The sequence below is a fragment of the Temnothorax longispinosus genome, chromosome 1, assembly GCF_030848805.1.
Source record: "Temnothorax longispinosus isolate EJ_2023e chromosome 1, Tlon_JGU_v1, whole genome shotgun sequence".
Taxonomy (NCBI): domain Eukaryota; kingdom Metazoa; phylum Arthropoda; class Insecta; order Hymenoptera; family Formicidae; genus Temnothorax; species Temnothorax longispinosus.
In genome coordinates, this window is record NC_092358.1 from 18,324,902 (window position 1) to 18,347,755 (window position 22,854).

The 22,854-nt window shown below is 35.4% G+C and overlaps 1 protein-coding gene across 1 annotated transcript in view; it reads right to left on the reverse strand.

Annotated features, from left to right (window-relative positions):
- Positions 1–22,854, reverse strand: part of Gfrl (Glial cell line-derived neurotrophic family receptor-like) — a 101,726-nt gene that overhangs the window by 32,531 nt on the left and 46,341 nt on the right. Inside the window, exons 5-11 of the mRNA XM_071778485.1 lie at positions 21,412–21,549; positions 16,229–16,434; positions 13,725–14,003; positions 12,972–13,036; positions 11,898–12,102; positions 11,142–11,287; positions 10,467–10,595 (exon numbers count right to left, since the gene is read on the reverse strand). Of these exons, the coding sequence (XP_071634586.1) occupies positions 10,467–10,595; positions 11,142–11,287; positions 11,898–12,102; positions 12,972–13,036; positions 13,725–14,003; positions 16,229–16,434; positions 21,412–21,549 (1,168 nt within the window). The remainder of the gene's footprint in view (positions 1–10,466; positions 10,596–11,141; positions 11,288–11,897; positions 12,103–12,971; positions 13,037–13,724; positions 14,004–16,228; positions 16,435–21,411; positions 21,550–22,854) is intronic.

Here is a 22,854-nt window from a genome sequence, read left to right on the forward strand (position 1 = left end):
TAACAAGGCCGCGAATGAACATAAAACTTTTTTATTGTTAAGGGTATTAATTATAACATTATAAAATGAGAAAATTCATTAAAAGTCATTCCCAGATCAATAATAACGGCGTCCCAATATAATAAAGAAAACTGTCGAATCCACGATTTTACCACGATTCCAATCGAACGGATAAAGGTTTTGGCAAATTTCAGGAATATTTCTTCTCCTTAGGTTTCCCTCTATTGATTATACCTAAAAAATTAAAAATAAAAATAAAAATAACAAAATGGCGTCCAGAAAACAAAAAATTTGGGAAAAAAATTTTGTTTTCTGGACGCCATTTTGTTATTTTTATTGTTACCCCCCTTGTTACCCTATATTCTCTCCAAATCGTGTTTTGGTATTTTTACTAGTTCCCGAGATATTCCGACTGAAAGTTTTCAAATTGACACCCTGTATATATCTACGATGTGTAAAGACTGCCCTGTCATGTAGTCACTGTTTTTCCCCCTTTAAGAGAATTTACTTTCACGCGCGCGTATGCATATAAATATATTTTAAAATAATCTAAAATTGAAAACACAGCTTTTATTATATTCATAATTAATTTCTCATTATCATTGCAATAATTATTATTTTCATATATCAGCAGATATTTTGCGTACGTATTTAATAAATATAAAAAAACACAAGTCAAAGATATAAATATTAATAAAACAATTTATGTTAATTTATATTTCATAGTATTGTTATATAATATTAACAATGTCAATTATACATTTATACCGCGCCGCATTATATATGAAAAGAGATTATACTCATATACGTAATACGTTCAATATTTTTTAAGTGCATATATGAAATAAAATCTTTTGTCGAAAGAAACAATCGCATGTCAAGCTCAGGGATCCGTAGATTGTAAGAGCAGCCCTGCTAGTTGCAATTTGCACGAGCTGCTTCCCTTTAAATCGGCGAAAATAAGAGGTTTGCGTGTTAAAGGGTCTTTCCCGTTGTTCCGCGTGTTCGTTCTTAAACTCTAAAGCCCTCGAGGCGTTGGCGCCCCGACTGGACTGTTCTAAAAATGGAAGAGAAATTTCGTACACTTCCACGAAGACCGAAACGTTCAAAACGCAAGAAGTTATCTGGCACTTAGCATTCACGAGTGGATATTGAACACAAAGTGAAATAAAGCAGTTAGTTTTGTGATCTGCTACGTTCCTTTCTTTGTAACAAGTTGCTGCTTTCAACGCTTCAGAATAGCTCTAAAAATGTAGAAAAGTGAAAATACTTCACTTAATTAGATATTTTGCTAAAATAACAATAGAGAAATACAGAATAGTCGGGTAATATGGAGTGCTAAACGATATCAGACTTATTAAGTTTCGTAACTTAACAAACAGCAGTGGAATTATTAGCTGCTGGATGTACTGGCAGTGCAATACAAGGTCTCGTGTAGTTAGTGATAAGATAGTATTAGTGAGATAATATTTATCCACTGTTCATTGTAATAGAAAATAATTACAAACTTAATTGTTTCAATTGTTTCTGTATAAATTAGGAAGAATTCTTGAATAGACACATTTACTATTATATTATTAACGCTATACTATTGTTTTATTCCTAATATGATAAAGTATCTGTATACACAGAGAAAAAAAGAGAGGAAAAGGAGAGAAAGAGATTGACTTGAAATGGTACATATCCATATTTTCTGACATCTCTCCTTTATATATAAGCATATATGTTAATATTCCGTCTCATTCAAGCATTAAAGTGTGATTAAAATTGACGAGTGGACTGTCAAAGATGCGATCGCCCTCTCTCTTGATCTCACATATGATCTTAAAAAGCCCGAAGCATCCGAACGCCGGAGCACGTTAAAAATGAAAAATCGCTCTTCTCTCAGACTTTCACTTTGTAGTCGCCCCTGCGGCGTCGCTGTCTCAACATCGAACTTCAGACGGGGCAAGAAGCTTTTGCGTATATCAAGTTCCGCTTACCTTCCATTGGAATAAAATTAAATTGAAAATTCAGGACAGACAGAATCTACGGACACGCCGCGGCAAAAGTGAAATCGTCGTTATAGTTGTTTGCCAGTTAATTATTCCGCCAACTTTTCCAGCAGTTGCAACAATCTGTCGAAAGGAGAAGTCTATAATTTTCATTTAAACTACTGCTAATCAACTTGCGCGTAAAAGGATTTCGAAATAAGTATATCGCTGTCTGGTGCTTTATGTGAGTTATAAGTCGTGCGAAGAACGGCGACGTTTCCGAGAGATCACCTGCGCGCGTCAGCACCGTCAGCTCGAACAGCGAGACTGATAAAAAAGTAGCTTACCGCTTTGTCTTGCTGTCGCGAAGCGAACTGATAGACGTGGAGGAACCGCGTCGTTCGTCGAAAGCAATCGTCGCGGCGCGTGAGCGGAATACACTCGCGCGCGAACACGTAACGCAACTACGTGTCCCCGCCGGCCGTGACGACAAGTCGTTTCTCTCCTCGTCAAATTGGCAGCCCGGCAATACGTATACGTAAGGAGCTATTATCAGGGGCGCGTCTTGCGCGGCGTCGTCATTCTCTTGGATGTCGTCGCGCTGAAGCGGATAACGAAATCCAGACGAACATTCGTACGGCGACATATATAGGATATAGTCTTGCGCGAATTAATGCGAATTCTATGTGCGACAAGTCTGAATTAACGAGAAATTAAGAGAAAGATAGAGATAAGCGGGAAAGAGAAAAAAGAGAGAAGAAAAGAGTGTTTATTATATAATAATCTGTGTTAATTATATAATAATTTTACAATAGAGGTTTATAAATAAAAAAGTTTTAAAGCTTTGAAGTCTTAAATTCTGATAAGAAAATTATTTAATTTTTGCAATTATTGATTTTAAGTATAAATAACCAGAAATTATTTTTTTCTTCGCCAGTAATGATTAACAAAGTGACAATTTATTTCGACCAAACTGGCAATTTATTATAATAATGTTCACATATATGACGTTTTGACCATTGTTTTTGGTTTTTATCAAATATAATCTACAATTATATTAATTTTTCTTCTTATTTCTTGGTTCTTTTATTGTTGTCTTTGTACGAGTTGATACTTTTTTCTTTTGAATTTCTGATTGTACAAACGTTGTGTATAATGTGAGGATTATTATAATAAATTGCAAGTTTGGTCAAAATAAATTGTTATTTTGTTAAGCATAAATGTTTAAAATTGTTATTTTGTTAAGCATAAATGTTTGTTAAGCATAAATGTTTAAGCATAAATCAATCGAGAGATCGAAAGAACAGTTCAAGAGACAAAGTCTTTTAACGTATTTTTTAACACTTCAAATCGATAGTTTACAAACATCGCGGTTGACAATTGCTATGCAGCGCGGTTTATCATGCAGAAATCCAAGAAAGGTGCTCAGTGTCAGGTAGTTTGATGCTCTCATGCATCTTCGATGAATCCTGTAAGATGCCTCGGGACTTCGCCCGTCTCTCTCTCTGTCCCGCACCCGTAATAAAATTTGGATCGATCTCTTTATGACAGTTGGAACGACGCTGTCGTCTTTAAATTATAAATCGGAATTTTGAATACAGCTGGTTGCATAGTCCATGCGATTGATATATTTATGAATCCGTGGATGATGAGCTGAAAATTTATACAGTTATGCCATTATTGGAGATGTAAATAATACTCTCTACCAAACTGACAAATATAAGATACTTTCAAATAAGATAGTAACTTTTCGTTTACGAGTTACATAAATAATACAATTTATATAGCTCATTTTCGTTGGGTATATATTTTTATGCAGCATCAGTTGCGTTAATAATTTCAATCTTTTTCAAATATGATTTTAATATTTTATCTTTTATTATTTCAAATAATTATTTTATATTTAATTTTATTTATCATTATTCATAACAAAAATATACATATTATCGCGCAATATTATTCAGTATACTTGCAAATGCTGTACTAATTTAAAAAATGAGTGACATCACAATTGCACGTCTGCATCAATGTCCTCAATGTACAAAGCGTCGACAATGTTAGGATGTTAGGTGGTCCTGTTCGAGAGGTTGACACATTAAGGTATCGCGACCTTATCTCAATGAAGACGATAATATTGTACAAACTAGTAGACCGCTATGTCGAGTCTCATCGAATTGGTCGATCGACGAGCACCGAAATGTAACAATTCCTCGTCATATCTGTGTTCCAGAATCTAGGAGAAATCCCCTAAGGTTCCCTTAAGCGTATAACGTAACGATATTGGACGATGTTACCACTTGACCAAAAATCGGCTTCATGATAAAGACACATTTATTTTATAGCTAATCATATAAGAATCTAAGAAAAATGCTCCTTTAATGATAATAATAATCATAAAAATAATTTTTAATTTAATAAATATGCAATTATTTGCATTAAAAAATTATTCAAAAAAATATTAAGTATAATCTGTTATTTATTTTATTCATGTACATTTCATGCCTGTTGCTATCACAATTATAATATTCTTATTGTTAATTAATTACATAAATATCAAACGAGCAATAAGATTTATTATACAAATAGAAAAATCTTAAGGTTGTGTTGAAAACCAGTTTTCATACAAATCTCGTGACCTTCGGAAAAATCCAATAGATTTTGACAAAAATTAAAGAAAATAAAATTGAAAATAAAAAGTCCCTGTTTCAATCTTATTGTTATCATTGTAATAGAAATACGAACTCTTGAAATCGAGATCAACAAGACAATGCAGAAATGCCCTGTTTCATTTTGGAGAACTATCGTCCTCTTATTCCTTTGTCTTAAGACTCTTGTATTGTTCGATCTGTTGCGACTCGAGACATCGGACAGACGCAGGTGTTCCATATAGATAGCAAGCATTGGCACAAGGCCAATAAAGGCACCTACATTTCTTCCCCCTCCTGTATTCTCTCTCATATTTCCTAACGCCTATTTCCTATCCTGCCGCGTAGGACTTCAGCTTCGTATCCGAATATCGATTCCGTAGCTATCGCGACTTTTCATTGAATTTCCATACGTCACTTAAGAGAATTTTTTTTATTAATTCTTTCTTTCTTCCCCTTTCTAACCGATGGTAAAGAAATGCAAAAAATCGTGTTGAGAAATGTTACAAAAATGTATTAGTACAAATAAATATACAATTTCTTATTATTAAATTTTTGAAGTAATTAATTAGGAACATATTTTAAAGGAATTAATATATTATATATTAAAGAACGTTAACTTTTTAAAAAGATTTAAAAATAATAGAATTGGATATAAATCTCGATATAGAGATCACATGTATATTAACAATTTTTTATTTATATATCTCCACACAACATTTAATGACGTATTTTTTATTCTATCTTGTTAAAAAATGAAGTAATGGCAACATATGGGAGTAACTGCTTGAGTCAATCCCTTGTAACTTGTAACGCGACAGCCGCTTCAACGCGATTTATTCTTCAAAACGCTCGATTTCTCGCATATCGTCGTGCACGACGTCATAAAAACTATTCCATCTTTTTTTGTCGCTGTTCTTTACAGTTGCAAGCATGTTCAGCAGCAGCGTTAAACACGGCGAACTGTCCTGCCAGCCGGAGTGGAAGTAAAACGCGACAGATTTTAACAAGCTCTAATTTTTCTGCGATTTTGCTCTTAACGGCGGTACAAAGTGTTGAAGCAACTTAACGACGAGGATCCACTCGATAGCGGTAAAAGCGACGGCAGTGACCATTTGCAAGAAGGTAACCGAGGATGGAAAGGCAGGATATGTGGTCAGACTCTATACGATGACTCTCTGAATTATCACAATTACGGACGCGTGAGTTCTCTATTCTCAAATTTTTTAATTTTCTGTCCTTTGTAGGATCTGAGAATACGAAATGTTTCGAGATTTTTCCACATTTTCGGACAATTGCTTTTTTGCGCGATTAACACGCGACATTTATAAGAAATTTCTTGGAAAAAGAAATAATTTGAAGCTTCAAAAATAAATTTTTTATATTTAATAAATAATAAGAGATAATAAGAATTCAAATTTTTTAAAGAGAGAATACACATTAAAAATATAAGTACAAGAATTGTTTAATTTTTACTTATTTCAATTTATATATTTTTTATTTATTTTCCAAAATGTTTCATATTAATTTTTGTATTTATTTAAATAGACGTTATAAAGGCGCGCTCTTTCTAATTTTAGAAGTTTCAAGATCTATCGCGCAACATATAAGCAATATAGCAACGAGCATATTCATAGATATCGCAGAAGCACCCGGTACATACCCGGCGTAAGACGGTGACATTGAATTATTGTTAACCTGGTAAATGCAGTCCGGCAGCTGTCGTCGCGCCTCGTTGCTGAATGCGACAAGGCGTTCCGGTAAAATATGCGAATGCATAATTGAAAAACGGCGCGCGGCGCCGGCGCCGCGGCGTCGAGGAACCACGGCTTTTTCGGCGTTTCTTCGAAATGCTGTAAGATGGGATTAAACTGGCGCTCGTCGGAGGTAACTTAACGCCACGCTGAATAAAGATCGTCTCATCGGTACTCTCTCTTTCTCAGGAGAGTAATTCGTCAGTTCCACTTACGATATACACGAGATTCCGAGATCTATCTTCACTCCGGGGGAGCGCAAAAGTCACCTTCGTCGATCCAGTTTAATTCTCTTTTGCGACGTCACGAAACATTTTCTATTTCCAAGTGATATAAAATAAGCAATGTGTTTTAGAGAGTTCTTTTGATATAAATTAATTATCTTACTTTAAGTTGAATACAAAAATGAGTTATTCAAAAATTAAGTTTTAATATAAAGAAGAAAAATATATCAAAAATATTAAAAATAATTTATTATTTAATTAAAAATTTTTGTTTTACCTTAAAGTTATCGCAAATATCAGTTTGATAAAAATCGAACGTAAAATTAAAAATTTAATTTAATTGTTCAATAGAATAAATTATCCGACAATTTAAATTAAACATTATTTAAATATGCAATTCGATGCATTGTAGATATAACCACAATTAATTGAAAGAGCGTAATTGGCTGCACAGAATCTAAGAGCACACGATATCGATATCAAATTAGGTCAAATTATCGAACAATCACGGTCGAATAATCACGGGAAAATTGTACAAAACGGACAAAAATAATAATCGCATAGACGATGGGTAGCAAAATCTCAATTAAAGACAATCGATACCAATTCCTCGATAGAAGATATTCGATTGCATTCGGCTGACAAACGACCAGGTGATTCGAATAATGATTTGAGCGAGATATTCCGAGTCGTAAAGTTTTGCACACGAGCTTTGAATCGCGTAAATCCTGCTCAACGATAGATAGAGAACGCGGGAATGGGAATGTGAGGGAGCTAGAAGGGTAGAAAGTGAAAGATGAGGGAAAGTAAGACGAATGCTGGCCCAGGCGAGAGAAAGAGAGAGAGAGAGAGAGAGGGAAACGAGCGATTTCGAGTCGCCGGCGCAAAGACGGCACACCGTAGTCCTCTGCTATATTAGCAAAGTTTTATGACGTATGTAGTCGCGACGTGCAGTCACCACGGGAAAATGCAAGTTTCCATCCTTCCCGCTCTATGGTGCAGTCCGCCGTCGCGGCGTCGCTACGAGCCCCATGGGTCTACGGACATGGTGGACGGGGGAGGATAAGGGACGAGATGACGTTGGGGACGAACCGACTGCCAGAGAAACTTATGCGAATCTGAAAATGTTGAGCTACATCTTGCGCGGGCAAGTTCGTAATGATTGGATATCTTCATTAGTCATTTAATAAGTCCATTTAATAAGGCTCATTAAATCCTTAATTATTATTAAAAAGCAGCTCTCTAAATCTCATAAAGTAGTTTCACTATTAAATTGTTCATTTTTGTTCATACATAGCGGGGAATTGTCTAAAAATATCGTGAAATTGGAAAAAGGGGAGGAAGAAGATAGTCGTCCATTAATAATAACGATCACATCTTGGGTCTACTCGATTCTCTAAACTCGCCTTTTTCTTCGCGATCGTTGCTTAGCGCGATCGTTGCTTCTCCGATCTCGCTTGGTGAACCTCAATCTATTTATCTATATATCTATCGCACAGTCGCCCAGCCGACCATTTCGTTCGAATCGAAACACGCTATCTCTCCCGCTGGCAATGGCAGAAACGAATTCCCGTAATCCCGTCAGACGTTCTCCGCCGTCGAGCCGTTATTTAAAGCCGTCCAACGGCCATTCGATGAGCGAAGTTATCAGCTACAAAATAACTTTAGTTATATCCCGGCTCCACACAAGATACGAATACAATTTCCTTTTTCCTTTGAATGCAATATCTGATTGTTTAAAAATTAAACGCATGCTATTTTAATCAATTATAATATATCAAGTCAACTATGGTAAAAATACCACTTCGTTAGGTGTATAAAGACAAATGTATATATTTACAGATTATTAGATCGGAATAATGTGTTTTGTTTTATCCCAAATCCGGTAAAAAAACCGCTTTATTACATAAAGATAAATGTGTGTTTATAAATGATTAGTTCGGGATAACGTTTTGTTCTGTACCAAATCCAAATTAATGTCCATAATTCGCAACATTCTCTTTCTCTCTCTGTTTTTCTGACATTTAGAATTTGCCGTAGTCCTGTCTCAGACTTATAAGACGACGTTGAGAAATTCTTAGCGCGACTTTCACAAATCGGAATGGGTGTGTAATTTTCAGTCAACGTTGTTTCGCGTCAATCGATCGTGACATTTCCCTTCGACACCTGTATGTCGCTAAATGCACGCCGTTTTTTGCTCGCGGCACGCATTTTACACAGTCATATAGGTTCCCGGGGCGATTTCCAATCTTTGATCAAGCGCCGGTCCATTTGCAACTTGATGGAGGTATTCTGGATTCGAATTGGCGTGTTGTTCCGTTGGCCGATCTATCCTTTTTTCCGTGCGAATTTTTTGACGTCGAGAATTCGTTATTATAAAAATATCTCCCGCCGTTCGATACTCGCGAAATATGTTCAACGAAGAGGAAACTTCATTATTGCTTTTCGATGTAATCATATTCAGTATGTGCATGGGTTAAATATAATCATTTTAGTTTCCTTAATTGATTCATCCATGTTATACATATATTTTTTCTAAACATTAAACTTTACAGGATGGCTATTTTAAATATGGAAAATATTTAAGGTTAATATAATGGACTATTAAATTTTATTAACAAAGAAGACAGTAATTAGGTATATTAATTAACTTCCGTAGTCATTATTATTAAAAATTCACGAGTTTTTATACTCCACATATATTTTTTACTCCAGTAAAACTTCTTTTTCCAAGAGATTATATTATCTAATCAATTAATCTATAACGTGTCATCGACTTCAATCTTGTGTTTTACAATTTACAAATATATTTCATCAACTTATTTTAAAATTACGTTTGGTCGTAATGCCATATCAAGTATATTTAAATCGCGATACGACGTTATACATATAAGTCGATCATGAATCATAGAGTTTTTTAATCACCCTGTGTGCATTTTAAGCAAGCGCGTTATACGTTTCGGACACGCGTAAGACTGCATTCTCGCGTGCAATAACCCGGGGGGGTCGATCGGCGATCTGCGCGCCCAGCCGCCCAGAGATCTATCGCGTAGCGCGAAGGGTGAAATTCGGCAAGGAACGAGCGGATTAATCGCGATAATTCCGCCCGAACGACGCTGAGATTCGCCAGGAAATTAAAACTTTTCGCGAGGACTCGTTATCGCCCTTTCGCACTGACTTCCTGTCGGGTGCACGCACGCGCGTGTATCGAATCGCTGTCGTTCACGCGATCAGCTTTTCTTGCCGCTGGCAAGACTCTCAAAAAGGTTTTATGAACTCTGCAAGCACACTCCTACACGTAATCCAAACGCGGTAAAGATTTAAGAGTTGACCTGGCGTCCACTGTAATGCCTCACAAATTACACGAAAAAAGCAGTAAAACGTAAATCCGAAAGGAAAAGATTACATCATATCGTCAAGACATGTTACAAAGTTGAACTCGATCTTATTCTTGCCATTCTGTATTTTGATATGTCCATTATATATATATATATCATGTTAGATTCAGAATATTCTATTATGTATTAAGTAAATAACAATTGCAGGAAGAAGAGTTGAAAAGATACTTGAACAATTTTAATATATAAAAATTCAACATTTTTAAGAATACAGCGATTAGTGTACCGCGTTAAGTTCAAAACGTTCTAGCGCACTTAAAAAAAAAGTAATGGTTGAAAGCTCTATTTAGCTCGGGTCTTTGGAAAAGATAATAAAGTGGAATAATAAAGTTCTGGAACTCATCTCAAGTGTGCACGTATCTTTGTCTCGCGGTTTCTCGAAAATTTTTGTAGCTTTATCCAGCTCCCGCGTCAAAGCTTTCAATTTTCTCCCGTGCGGCGCAAAAAAAAAGTCCATTCGAAATTCGCTTACCTTGACGCGCAGCAGGTGCTGCAGACTTTGAGCCTGGCTGCTATTTAAGGGTGGATTGTCGGTCCCGAGTCGTGCCACTGCAATCACGTTTTCTCGGGTCGCGTTGTACAAGAAGAGCGTGCATACTGTCTGTAAATGGAAGACGAGAGGTAGAGTTGACCTGGGGTAGGTAGATAGGAGGTGTAACGTTGGCGCGTCATCCGTCGCTGCAAACGTGGCGGCTTTATTAAATTCCGCGCGGCCCGATTTAGTTTTTAATCGACGCGCAGTTTGACGAGCCATTACATTTCTCATTGACATTTCTCATTATCGGGATTTCTGCGCGCCGATCGGAGATGCTGCGCATTAATTGCATTCTGGGAATTTCACGACGGAAACGCGCGCGCTCCCTTCGCCCGTCTCCTTCGCCGCGCCGCGCGCCGCCGAAACGTAGTAACGCGGGATGTAATAAACCCCGCGCGAGGGAATAATCGACTGATTTTAAATTCTTTTCTGGGTCATCGAATTCGCGATGGCCAAAATTGTGCCAAGACAATCTCTTTCGATTTCGGAATTTATAGGCGAAATTTCGATCGAGCCGTATACGGCGTTGACCAAGGAGCGCGACAATTTCGAAGTGTCATCTCGGCCGAGGTATTAACGATCAATAGGAACAACGTGACAGCAACGCCTCACCTGATTATTGACTTCCTCTCTCATGAAATTGTCGAGAGACGACACCGCGTCCAGCACGGTCACATTGTTGTGCTGCTTCAATAAGGTCTCGTCCTTCTCGCTGTACCCCAGGAACATGAAAACCCCGTGCGGTATACTATATGTGTCTGCGCAAATAACACAATGCTGGTATTATATGGCGAGAAGAGAAATCGTTTTCTGTCGGACTACTCGAAAATCGTCATATTTGAAGTTCGTCGAGTTCAAAAGAAAAAAAAAGAAAAGAAGAAACTTATTGAGCATATTTAACATAAACTGTGTAAGAAATAGGATTTTATTAATGAATTTAATTTTAATTTTAATTAATTAAATTTTAATTTATTTCTAAATTTTGAATTTTCTGTATCCTGTAAGATAAGATACTATTATAATAAATTATAATTCTTCTGTTAAGAGTTTAATTGACTAAATCGGCTATCACCGTCATGAGAGATCGACCACTGGTTTTGGTCAGATTAATTATAATTTTGAAGCTTATATATGTATAAGCATCGTATTTAAATAATTTAATTTATAGCCAATCAAGTCAATTAAAAAGTTTTAATTGTTAATTATTTGTTGGCGTAATAAATGTACTTATTCGGTATAATTCTTCTATTTATTTTACAATAAAACAAAATTAAGTTGTTGCTCGTTCACGAAGAGTTCAGTAATAATGTTGTTTAAACGATCGACTTTAATTTAATCGCATCAATTATGAGAGAGATGATTACTCACCGGGTGAAGGCCGCATGCATATAAAGCCGCCGCTATAGCAAAGGCAAGGACCTCGGTGCGCCTGGTAGGCCGGCGCTTCGTGGTTATAGAAAGCGAAATCCGTCTTACAGGGTGACGAATCGACGCAGATGGTGTTGCAAACGAGTTGCTCGCCCTCACCACAGTGGCAGAGCTCCGAGCATTCGGGCTCGTCCTCGCGATAAAGCTACGCAAACAGAGCACGTTGAAATCGATACGTTCACCTATCATTGTGCATCTTAAAAATATATCGTTTGCCACAAATGTAAAAAAGCTTTATTACTTATTTTTGAATGTTACTTATATATGCAATATATAATAAAAAATTTTTTTATATATGCAGTTTTACGTTATATAATTTGAAGCTGACACGATGGTTTTTGATTTAATATCTCCGTGTCACTATTAATTTGCGTTACCGCTAAAATCAGATTGCTTTCATTCGCGGCACATTTTATTTTCTACTGTAACCTTTTCATAAAGTTTCTATATAAATCTATGATATTTTATTTTTTTATTTTTATTAGAACACATTGGCGCAGTTAAAACTTGAAACATTTTACGATACTAAAATTTATCATCTGATTACCCACATTCTAAATTATAACAGTTTATATACATACGGTTCATATTTTCTTCAGACAACATTTTTATTTCATATTTCATCGACAAACTTATCAAAATGAAATTCAACAAAAATATCAGGATAAGAATAAATATTGCCGCACGCGTTTGTCTTTTAATATAATTAATTAAAGCTTTGTAGCTTGCTTTTAGAATTGAGGAAATTTCCCATTAATGAGAGAGTTAAAAAAATACATCGCGACGTTAAAAAGAAGCCGCGGGCGACTTTTTCGTTTCTTTACGATAACATTCGCTGTGTGCATTAAATATCCGATTTCCGCTGACACCCTTTCCGGTATGACGTCCACAAAACCCTCGCTTTCTCTTTTTTTTTGCCTCGCCGAGCATCGGTTTTCAAGGGTGGCGGCAGCGGTGAGCGCTTTGCGTCGCGACGGCGATCGCGAGAGACTTGGGAGATTGCGAGCGACTCACCCTTTTGCCCTTGCCTTCTCTTATGTATTGCTGACTGTGTCTCGGCCTTTGAACCACGCAGAAGCCTACAAAGAGAGTGACGTGAGAAGCTGTCTTTTTCGCCAGTTTATTTCTCCAGTCCTTTATCAACCTCTTTTCTCCCAACGTATCTCACCCGGAGGCGATCTATCTAATTTGCTTCTTGATGCGGCAGACGAAAGAGATTAAAAATTCTCCTTTTTCTCAAGCTACCGGTATACGCAGAGGTTTATTTATAAAAAAGAGACGTTGTCTGGCTTGAATTGAAAAGTATAGATGTTTAAGATGCGTATACACATAATGATTGGAAACAAGAATCTTGAAATTTAGAACGCTATAGAAATATAACAGAGTATAAACGTAAAGTTTAAAATTTCGCAATATATATAAATCCAATTTCCAACATAAATTATTGTATGTATTATAATTAAATATAATGACCAATCAAGTTTCAGATGAAATTGCTGTTACAGTAAAATCTACGGAAAACAAGTTTTTATTACGTACAAAATATGTTTCAAGGTATAATTTGTAAACATTTATTTTAAACATCTATAAACGTTTATTTTTTAGCGCTAGCTGTATTTCCATACCCCTTAAAATTGAACGAAATTGAAAAAAGCAATTAGTAACTAAAATTTCCCCGGCAGAACGCCCCGATAAAGCACGATAGAAATCGAGCCAATTATTGCGTAGGGAACTAATTATCATTAAATCCGTTCAGACTCCACTCACGTGGTGTCGGCGTGGTGGTCGTGGTGGTGCTCGGAGTGGTGCTTATGGTGGTGGTCGTGATTTCCCAAGTTTCCGTGGGTTCGGTGGTCGGCCACCTTGTCACTTCCGGTATTTGATTATCTTCCACTTGTTCGACCACCGCGGTGGTCGCCGTCGTGCTCGCCGGCGACCTCGTCGTCGACGCGACTGCCGAAGCCGTCGTCGTTGTCGTTGTCTTCGCCGTCGTCGTACGCGAATGATGGTGCTTCTTGCGCGCGTGATAGTCCTTCTGCGACTCCACTGTAATCACCGATAACATTCTCGATACAAAAACTGAAATTGATTGAAGATTATATCAAAAGGTAGTAGGAATAATGCATCAGGAAATCTCTGTTAACATTCATTATTTTGCGCGACTACTCTTGCAGAACTTCTTGCGGAAATACTTTGGCCGAAAATTTATTTACAATTCCATGTTTTATGATTACCCATGCTGGGATGTGCTTTCACTTTTTGGTCGTATAACTCAGAACGTTTCACGGCACAATAATAAGCACGAAAAACCGCCGACTCGAATCGGCATCGTCACCTCGGAGTAACTTCGGGGGCTTAATACTTTCTTCCCTCGCTCGCACCGCGCGCGCCAGGAAAACGGACGTGTGGCCGCAAATAACAACCGCTAAGCAATATAAAGTGCCGAACGGAGAGCCTGTAAAATTGCAGTTGAATGTACACGTGTAGTCATCCGACGTGGAAGTATGAAAGTATCGGGAAAGTCGCCCCGGCTCCCCGTATCGCCGCGGCGCCGCGCGCCGGTGGCACACAGCTGCTGCGAAATATTTCAGCTACCGAGGGGCTCCGGGGTGATTACACTTTCAAGGGGGCACCGCGCGCGCTTCTCCTCTCGCGGGGCGCGTATAGCAATAATAAGGGAACGTAAGATGCGCGTAATAATATTTTACGAGCTGCGGCGGCAAACCTGCAACTTTTATTCTCGCGAAATAGATTATATTTATCAGCATTTATAAATGCTTAATGAAATGGCAATAACCCGCGGTTTTCTATCTTTTTCTAAAAGAGCAAATTGCGGTTAAATCTTGCAAGTAATATCTAAAACAATATCTCAAAAATTTAATTATAAATACTTTAATGTGAAATTATAAACGGGAATAAGATTGTTATTTTTTCCATTTATCATTAAAGATGTATTCTAAACAATTAATTATACAATTCTCATTGTATTTAAAACAAATTTGATGTAATCAGGAAAAAGACAAGATTTGCCATATAGACGATCTATGCAGTTAGTGATGCCACGCGCAAAATTGCAATTACACCGGTCGAACAAACGACACAGGTTGCCTCTTATCGATCTCTCTCGACCCCGTCGAGTTGTAAAGCACAGCGAATGCAATGGACTGCATTCAGTCAGTAGATAAGTCATTTAGATACGAAGAAATTGCATCTCCTACTGCGTTTTAGAAGCGCATCATGCCGAGCGCAACGGCAAAGCTTCATGCTTTGTCTGTTCCATGCTAATTATGCGCTGTATTGTTTATATATGTGTACGGTGACCCAGAATAGAAATTATTATGGATAATTCTCTAACAACTTTTCAGTCAAATTTTGCAATTTTTCAGTTTATCGTCATTGAATATTTTTAATAAATTAGAAATTTAATTTAATTATAAAAGTTAAAGCGATATTAGTTAAAAGATAAATTCTTATTAATTAGTTTTTACGTAATTTAATGTGCTCTTTCAATTTTCAATATTAGAGACAATTTACATGGGATTTTAAATTGAATTTATAAATGTTAAGAAAAAATCGAACTCAAGCTTAGCAAAAAATAGCTTAATATCAAAATAATAGATGCATATTTTATAACTTTATATTTGATGTTGTGTACGACAAATGACACTTACAGGAAATCAAACACAAATATATTTATATGCAATAATTAAATGCAAAATATATTCATTGCGAAATGCCGTTTAATGAAAAACAAAATAACCGTCACGTCGTTTTTCATGCTGATGGAATCGTGTGAGATAAACATTTGCAAAGACCGGTCAAACATTGAAGCAGTATATCATCAGTCTATATTAATTAACATTCCGATACCGGTGTGCGTGCAGCTTGCGATTATTTTTATTTAATCCGGATATTCTGATTCGATATCGATTTCGAGATTACCGCGTTTTCAAATAACTTCCCTAAAGTATACCTGCTATTTACAAAGTAGGTTAATTGTTTTAAAGAATAACAGTTATTTCTCTTGTAGATGTTATTTATTCTATCCTCGAAAAATACCCAATAATCGGTTTGCTTCTTACTGTTTTACTTTTATCGTATTTTCAATATATAAGGTTAATTAAATTTTACAACATTAAATTTTCTCTGTCTGTATCTAGTATTTATAAAAAAAAGTGAATTATCAAGCTTGACTTCCCTAATTTAAATTGTTGCGACTGTTGTGTGAATTCTCAACGCGAGTAATGAATATCCCAAAATTTTCCGCTTACCTACGCAAGGGTTCACCCAGAGAAGTCGCTGCCAACCCAGACAGCCGTAAAGCTGGTTGATCTCGGTGCCCTTACAAGCGCAATTCGTATGAAGTTCCGTACCCAGGATGCCCAGCATGGCTTTTCTGCACTCGGAGGTTGGCCCGGCACATTTCTTCGTCACGCTGTCGACCGCGCAACTCTGCTCGTAATACTCCAGCCTAAGTCTGGAAAAATAGAAACATTATTATCTCAAATTATCTACAAATTGCTGGCATGTCGATGCTAGCTGGTATGTAATGCTACCAATTGCTAAGATTACTTGGAATCGATCCGAAGATATTGCTCAGCCATTGATATGTATACATAATTAATTATAATTACGAAATTTAATTATATATACATATTGTATATTCAACCCATATTGAAAGGAAGTTAATTTATACTAAATGCCAAAAAGTAGATTTATTTCTTCTAACAGTAAATATACCGGAGAAACTGGTGGTTCATACATTAATTAAACATGGACGTTTTATTATAACGTCAATAATCAGCTGTAAGTAAATAAATGACACTTTAACAAATTATTAAACGTAAAATTGAATTAATTGACAAATTGACTGATTTTCGAGGCAAATAATTACCTTAATGAAAAAGATGTCCAAAAGTGTCTTTGGCATCAGTAATTGTAAGTGATGTTCTAACAATCATTGAATCTGTGTAGTTACTGGTGACATATTAGATGATCGAAGGGGCTAATATTTCGATAGTAGCCAATGGCTGGGTGTTCTCATTGGTCATAGAGACTGTTGGTGTGACAATTGATATGATCCATATAAATATGTACTCATAGTATAATATGAGCTTTGTTTCTACAAAGACGCAATTCAACTATACATATAATTTTATAGTATATAATTACAACAATTTGCATGATGATTTAGAATCAGAATCTACACAATCTTACACAAAAAATTATCTTTTTGTGAATTTCTTTATTTAGATATGTGTAAATATTGTAAGCCTTTCACTGACTCGCTGTTTGATAATATGTACCTATTAATTAAATTTTTAAAAATATTTTTTAAAAATTAGGAAAACGTGTTCTATATAGAACAATATTTAATATTTTAATATAATAAATAGGAGCGTTAATTTTAAATTCGAATTAATCATATTATTCATATTTCTTACAGTTGAATTCAGAAACATGCAAACTGTATTTCTATTTCGAGTTTTGTCAATCACGCTTTCTCAATAAGATCATTACGTACTATTAAACTACGTTTGTGTATTTGCCGTATTAGAAATCAAATGTACTTTTATTTGGATTTAAAATAAAGTTAACGATAGAATCGTTAAATCAGACAAATAGGTGTCTAAATTCAAAAATTACTGAAGTTCATTAGCGAAGTTTCTAACGAAGTTTCACGTTGAATAAATAATAAACACAGATAAAAGTATACAGAATGGACATGGCGTAAAAACTGTTACAGCATGTAACAAAAATTTTATTCTTGGTACATAAATAAGCTTTGTACCAATCGCTCAATTATAGGGAATAATTATATTTATTGTGTTAAAAGCTAATCATATACAAATAAGTTAAGAAGCTATATCCAATGAAAATTATAAGTAAAAAATAACTTGATAAAAATATAATGTAACAATTTTTAGCAATAGTAGAGTAAATTAGTATGAAACATAAAAAACTGAAAAAAGATTATTGAGAGACAATTTAATCAATAATTAATTGACTCTGATTCTTAGCGCATTGCGTGGTTAATTCTGCTAATTGCGAGTTTGGCGATTCATTTACAAACAACTGTCACGATAAAAATGAATGCTGGCGTATTTCAAGCAATCATTACAGAAAGCAATTAAATAAATGCTATAGAGATACTTCGTAGCGCGGGAATGCATCCCGATTCACAAAGTGTGCATCTATGGCACGCAGCGATTGCTCGTTTCCGTGTCGCCCGTAGATACCTTCTAAATGGCAAAATTAAAAATAGATTCATTCGCCCTCGGCGATAAATCAATTAAAACGCTGAATCGAACCGTGCATACGTACGTACGTACGCGTGCGTGCGTGCGTGCGGGCGTGCGTGCACGCATGTTCTAATTTAATCGATCAGCGACGCACGTGCACACGTTCCATCGCTCACGATTGCACGCTCCTTTTCGCCCAGTTTAATCCTTCGTTATCCACGCTGTTTTTTCAAACGTATTTATTAACGTGAAATGTATTTTACGCTCTTACGTAATATTTTAATTTTCTGTTATGTTTAACGTTCTGTCGTTAAACAAGGGCCGATATAACTACATACCAATTTGTGATATGTATATATCGAATAATGTACGAAAACCATGTATACTGAAATACGTATATAAAAAATTTAAAGTTCGCAAACAATTCCAATGGAAAAAATTGATTGGTGCTTTTTATGCGTTAAAAAATCAAAATTTGAAATAAAAATTCAATAAGGTAATTCACAAAAATTTATAAAATAAATAAGGGTCAAAATTTGTACTTATTCTAACTAATACTCCACAAAAAATATATTTATTTTGATACAATATATATTTCAATAGGGAAGATCGGGGCGAAGTTGGCCCTATTTCTTCGGTGCCAATTTTTAACAACAAAATAAATTATTTTAGTGAAATATAGTATACCATTGTAAAGAGTGAACCCTTAGCTACAAAATTTATATAGGCATTTTTGGTCTACGTTCTGGCTTTGTTCAACCGGTATAGAATAAAAACGACAAAGGTGCAAAAATCGAAAAGTCAAAATTTTCGGGGCGGAGTCGTGCCTTCATTCTCGGACTGGATTTTAAATAAAGATACATAATTTTAATCATAAAAAATAATAGAATACACTTTAGTCATTGTTTTTTAGTAGAAAAATGGAAAGCGGAAAATAATTTCAAGAAGATCAATTTTCTTTCTCGCTAACAGTTAAAGTATGTAAAAATAGAGTCTGACGAGCGCACGCACTCGTGGTGTGCCTTACGCCTCCACGAAATGCACTGTTTTTCATCGGCTCTGTTTTCTATTATCTCCGAGCATACGCCAGCACATAGATATTATTTAGCTTTCTTGACTTTGTTTTGGCTTGGTCACGACTTCGCCCTGAACACAAGTTTTAGGTTTGGTCGCTTATAAAATAATAAAAATCAATGAAAATAAAAGAACTGCACTGGATTCGTGTTCAGCATGCATCACTCTTTAGAATCACTTACTTTGAGATTCGGAGAGACAATAATACTTAAGATATTACAAAATTTCGACGCGGAAGAAATTTTACTTTCGACCTGCGAAAACACGTTTGCTTCGATAAGAATCACAACATGGCACGTAACCTCACTAAACTCCGTTGGTTACGTGGGCATCATAAGCCGCGTTTATAGTATTAATGGCGAGTTCACACAACATACAGATTTCGAGATAATTGCAAAAACGACTCCGCCCCAGGGCCGACTTCACCCCGGTCTCTCCCCTACTCTATAGGATTATTATATATACATACAGTTTTATGTAATATTTTAAATAAATTAAACATTATAATATATGCATTAAAAATACTTGGTTGATAAAATTCTTAACTGATTTCTCTCTCTCAATTTACTCAATTCTAAACTACGTTTTTTTATATCATGTAATCCAGCAGATTAATTGGAGTACATCGATACTGCTCTGACATAAAACGGTATGTCCAACAAACTGTGAATGATCAGAATTCAATAAATAAGATATGTGTGATAACGTACGAATAATTTAATACAATTTCTGTTAGTAAGAATATTAATTTATTAATAACAACACAACACGGTATGCTGCATGTAAAAAAATAATAAAATCTGTAATTCGGTGGTAATAATGTTCTCGAACTAAAGAAGGAAATAAATATCCTTTGATTAATAATAAAAATATTTTTGCAAATAGAAATAAATTTAATAATTATAAATAAGACTAATCAACATTTATGCAGTCCTTTAAAATTTAAGACATACATATTTTAAAATTCAAATTAAGATATTTTTTAGATTGAGACATTACATATTTTATTACTCTATCGAATATCCCAAAATCTCTTATCTCAATTAATAAATTGTTATAATAAATTATTTAACCAATCTTTAAACACGTTGCACCTATCTTTTGACTAATTTAATTCGCCAACATATCAATTCTTTTTTGTATTAATGTTAATTACACGCGATTGTAACTTTATCTTTATTCTTCGTTAATTAAAATTCATATATCATTTTTCATAAAATCTAATAAATAGAATTTTTGTGCAATTTTACCCATGACACGATGATGTTTAACTCAATCAAATTGCTAAATCGTAATGCGTCTTCTGTGAGGAGTTACCGTTCTATAGAAAAATAAATTGTTTCGCATGGTACAATGTCCTTTCATCTTTGTCCTCGCAATTTTTTGTTTCTTCGCGGCGAGCAAAAACCGCGCGGTGCCATGGAACGGGAACAAAATTGACACGTAAATAATAATGTCCAATTAGAACGACGCAATCTTATCTCGCTGAGTAAACCAAAGAGGCACCCGATTAAACACCGCAAACGCGTCGTCCCTTATTTTTTCTCGCAGTCTCGCCGGAACTTTTTCAATTTTAAAGTTAAATCGCGATTCAACAAGATTTATACGCGCGCTAATGCAATATTTCCTTAGTCGAGAGGACGTCCGTCCAGACTGCAGGACCAGTGCGACTATGTGGGATGAAACGATACGTCCTGCACGTTCCGGATTTTACGACAATGTACATGAGTGTCGCTTTAAATGAATCTGCTTAAGCGCTGAGAAAACTATTTTATTTCTCATAGAGATTTTTATATCATTTGATATATCCAAAGGATTCTTTGTTAAGACAAAATCGGCAGCGGACTTTATTAAAATTTGTTGAAAACCTTTAGTTCAATGTTGGGTATAATTATGATAAATCTATGACATTGAAGCAATTGTTGTTCTTTTATATCTATCAATATTAGGAATCTTTGTTTCGAGAATATGTTTATATATGCGTATTTGGGCAAACGCGCTATTCGTTTGCCAAAGATGTTCTTTTCACGCGCATTCGTTTTACATTTTCAACACTTGCGATTCGTCTGTGTACGGAAAGTTTATGCAGAAACAAGCAAATTTTCAAAAACGTGAAAATGACGCACTATACACCTCACCTGCAGCTCCTGTTTTCTTTGCAATTCTCGGCCAGACTGTGACACGTTGGCATTTCGGCGCCGTCTATGCGCTGCGCGCAAGTTGGATGCATTTTCTCTTGCGCCACTATGCACTCGTCCTTTTTGCTGTCCGTTTTTCTGCAACATGAGAAACATATACGAGTATGCAATAAGATTCAGAAAATTATTTAAAGCGCGCTATAGTAATACTATACAAGTAATAGTTTATGTAAAAAAAAGTCTAAACAAAATTGCGACTCTAATATTATCCGAATTAAAAAACAATAGGGCTGATGCGCATTGTTCGTTCAAGCGTTAATCAAATGCGTGTTTTATTTTAGTCAAGTTTTCCTATTCAGTTGTTCGGATTGTTCTTATTTCGAAATGAATAAAAGGACGATTTCATAAAAAAAAAACTGCCACGAGGACTCGTGGGATAAAAATAAAACGCGAAGCAAAAGCGGAAAGTTTCCGGATTGTTTCGCGACCAAAAGCCACTTTAAAGTTAAAGGAGCTTCATTAAAAAAATACGAGCCTTTGGCGCGAGAGAAATATTAGGGTTGCTTCGAGGATTTCGTCGTAGTTGTCATTGCGAGATGTTGGCTCGCTAGCTTCTTATCGCTTGATATTTGCTTTATATAACTTGAAAAAATTTACGTATGCAATTTCGATTAATCTCTCAAGTAATTGTCAAGAATATAAAACATTTTTGCAGAAGAATTCGCGGTTATCATAAGATTGGATTTAATCAATAAAGACTTTGCGCTATAATAAATAAGGATTATTTAATACCTCAAAAGACAATTTAATAATCACGAGAATTCCGTCACTCCCTTACTTGCTCGACTCGGGATTATACTAAAGCCTTTGATTACTCTTGTTACACAAAGTTGTAAATGCCAATGTAAATTAACTTTGTTTCACCGCATATTTCTTATTTCATAATTTCGCATTAATTATATTCTAAAATATATTCGGTTTCTCAATCTTCAACTTTATAACAACCGTGTTAAAAATTTATTAGTATAATAACAAATTAAATATCCAAGTTTTATTTAAAAGTAAAAAGGATATGGAGAAGTTATACTTGATTTGCTAACGTTTCTATCCTTTGATAGTAACCATAGACACACATAACGGAAAGTTTTTTTTCTTTTCTATAAAGAATATCAAAGATACATCTGCAATAAGATACCGATCACAGAAGAAATTGTATAATTTATAGCTACCTCTCAATTTAGTTTGAAATTTTCATAATTCACCGAGAACAATCTATTGCAATCATGCGCTTCCTCTATTCTTTATTCATCCCTGCAACTCTGTATTGTGCCTATTATTACCTTCATCCAAGTTCAGCGTTGGATGCATGATGCGGGGATGCATCGAGAATATGATTTGGCATTTCTGTCAGTTAAACGCGTTTGCGTTTTCTTTTTTTCCCTG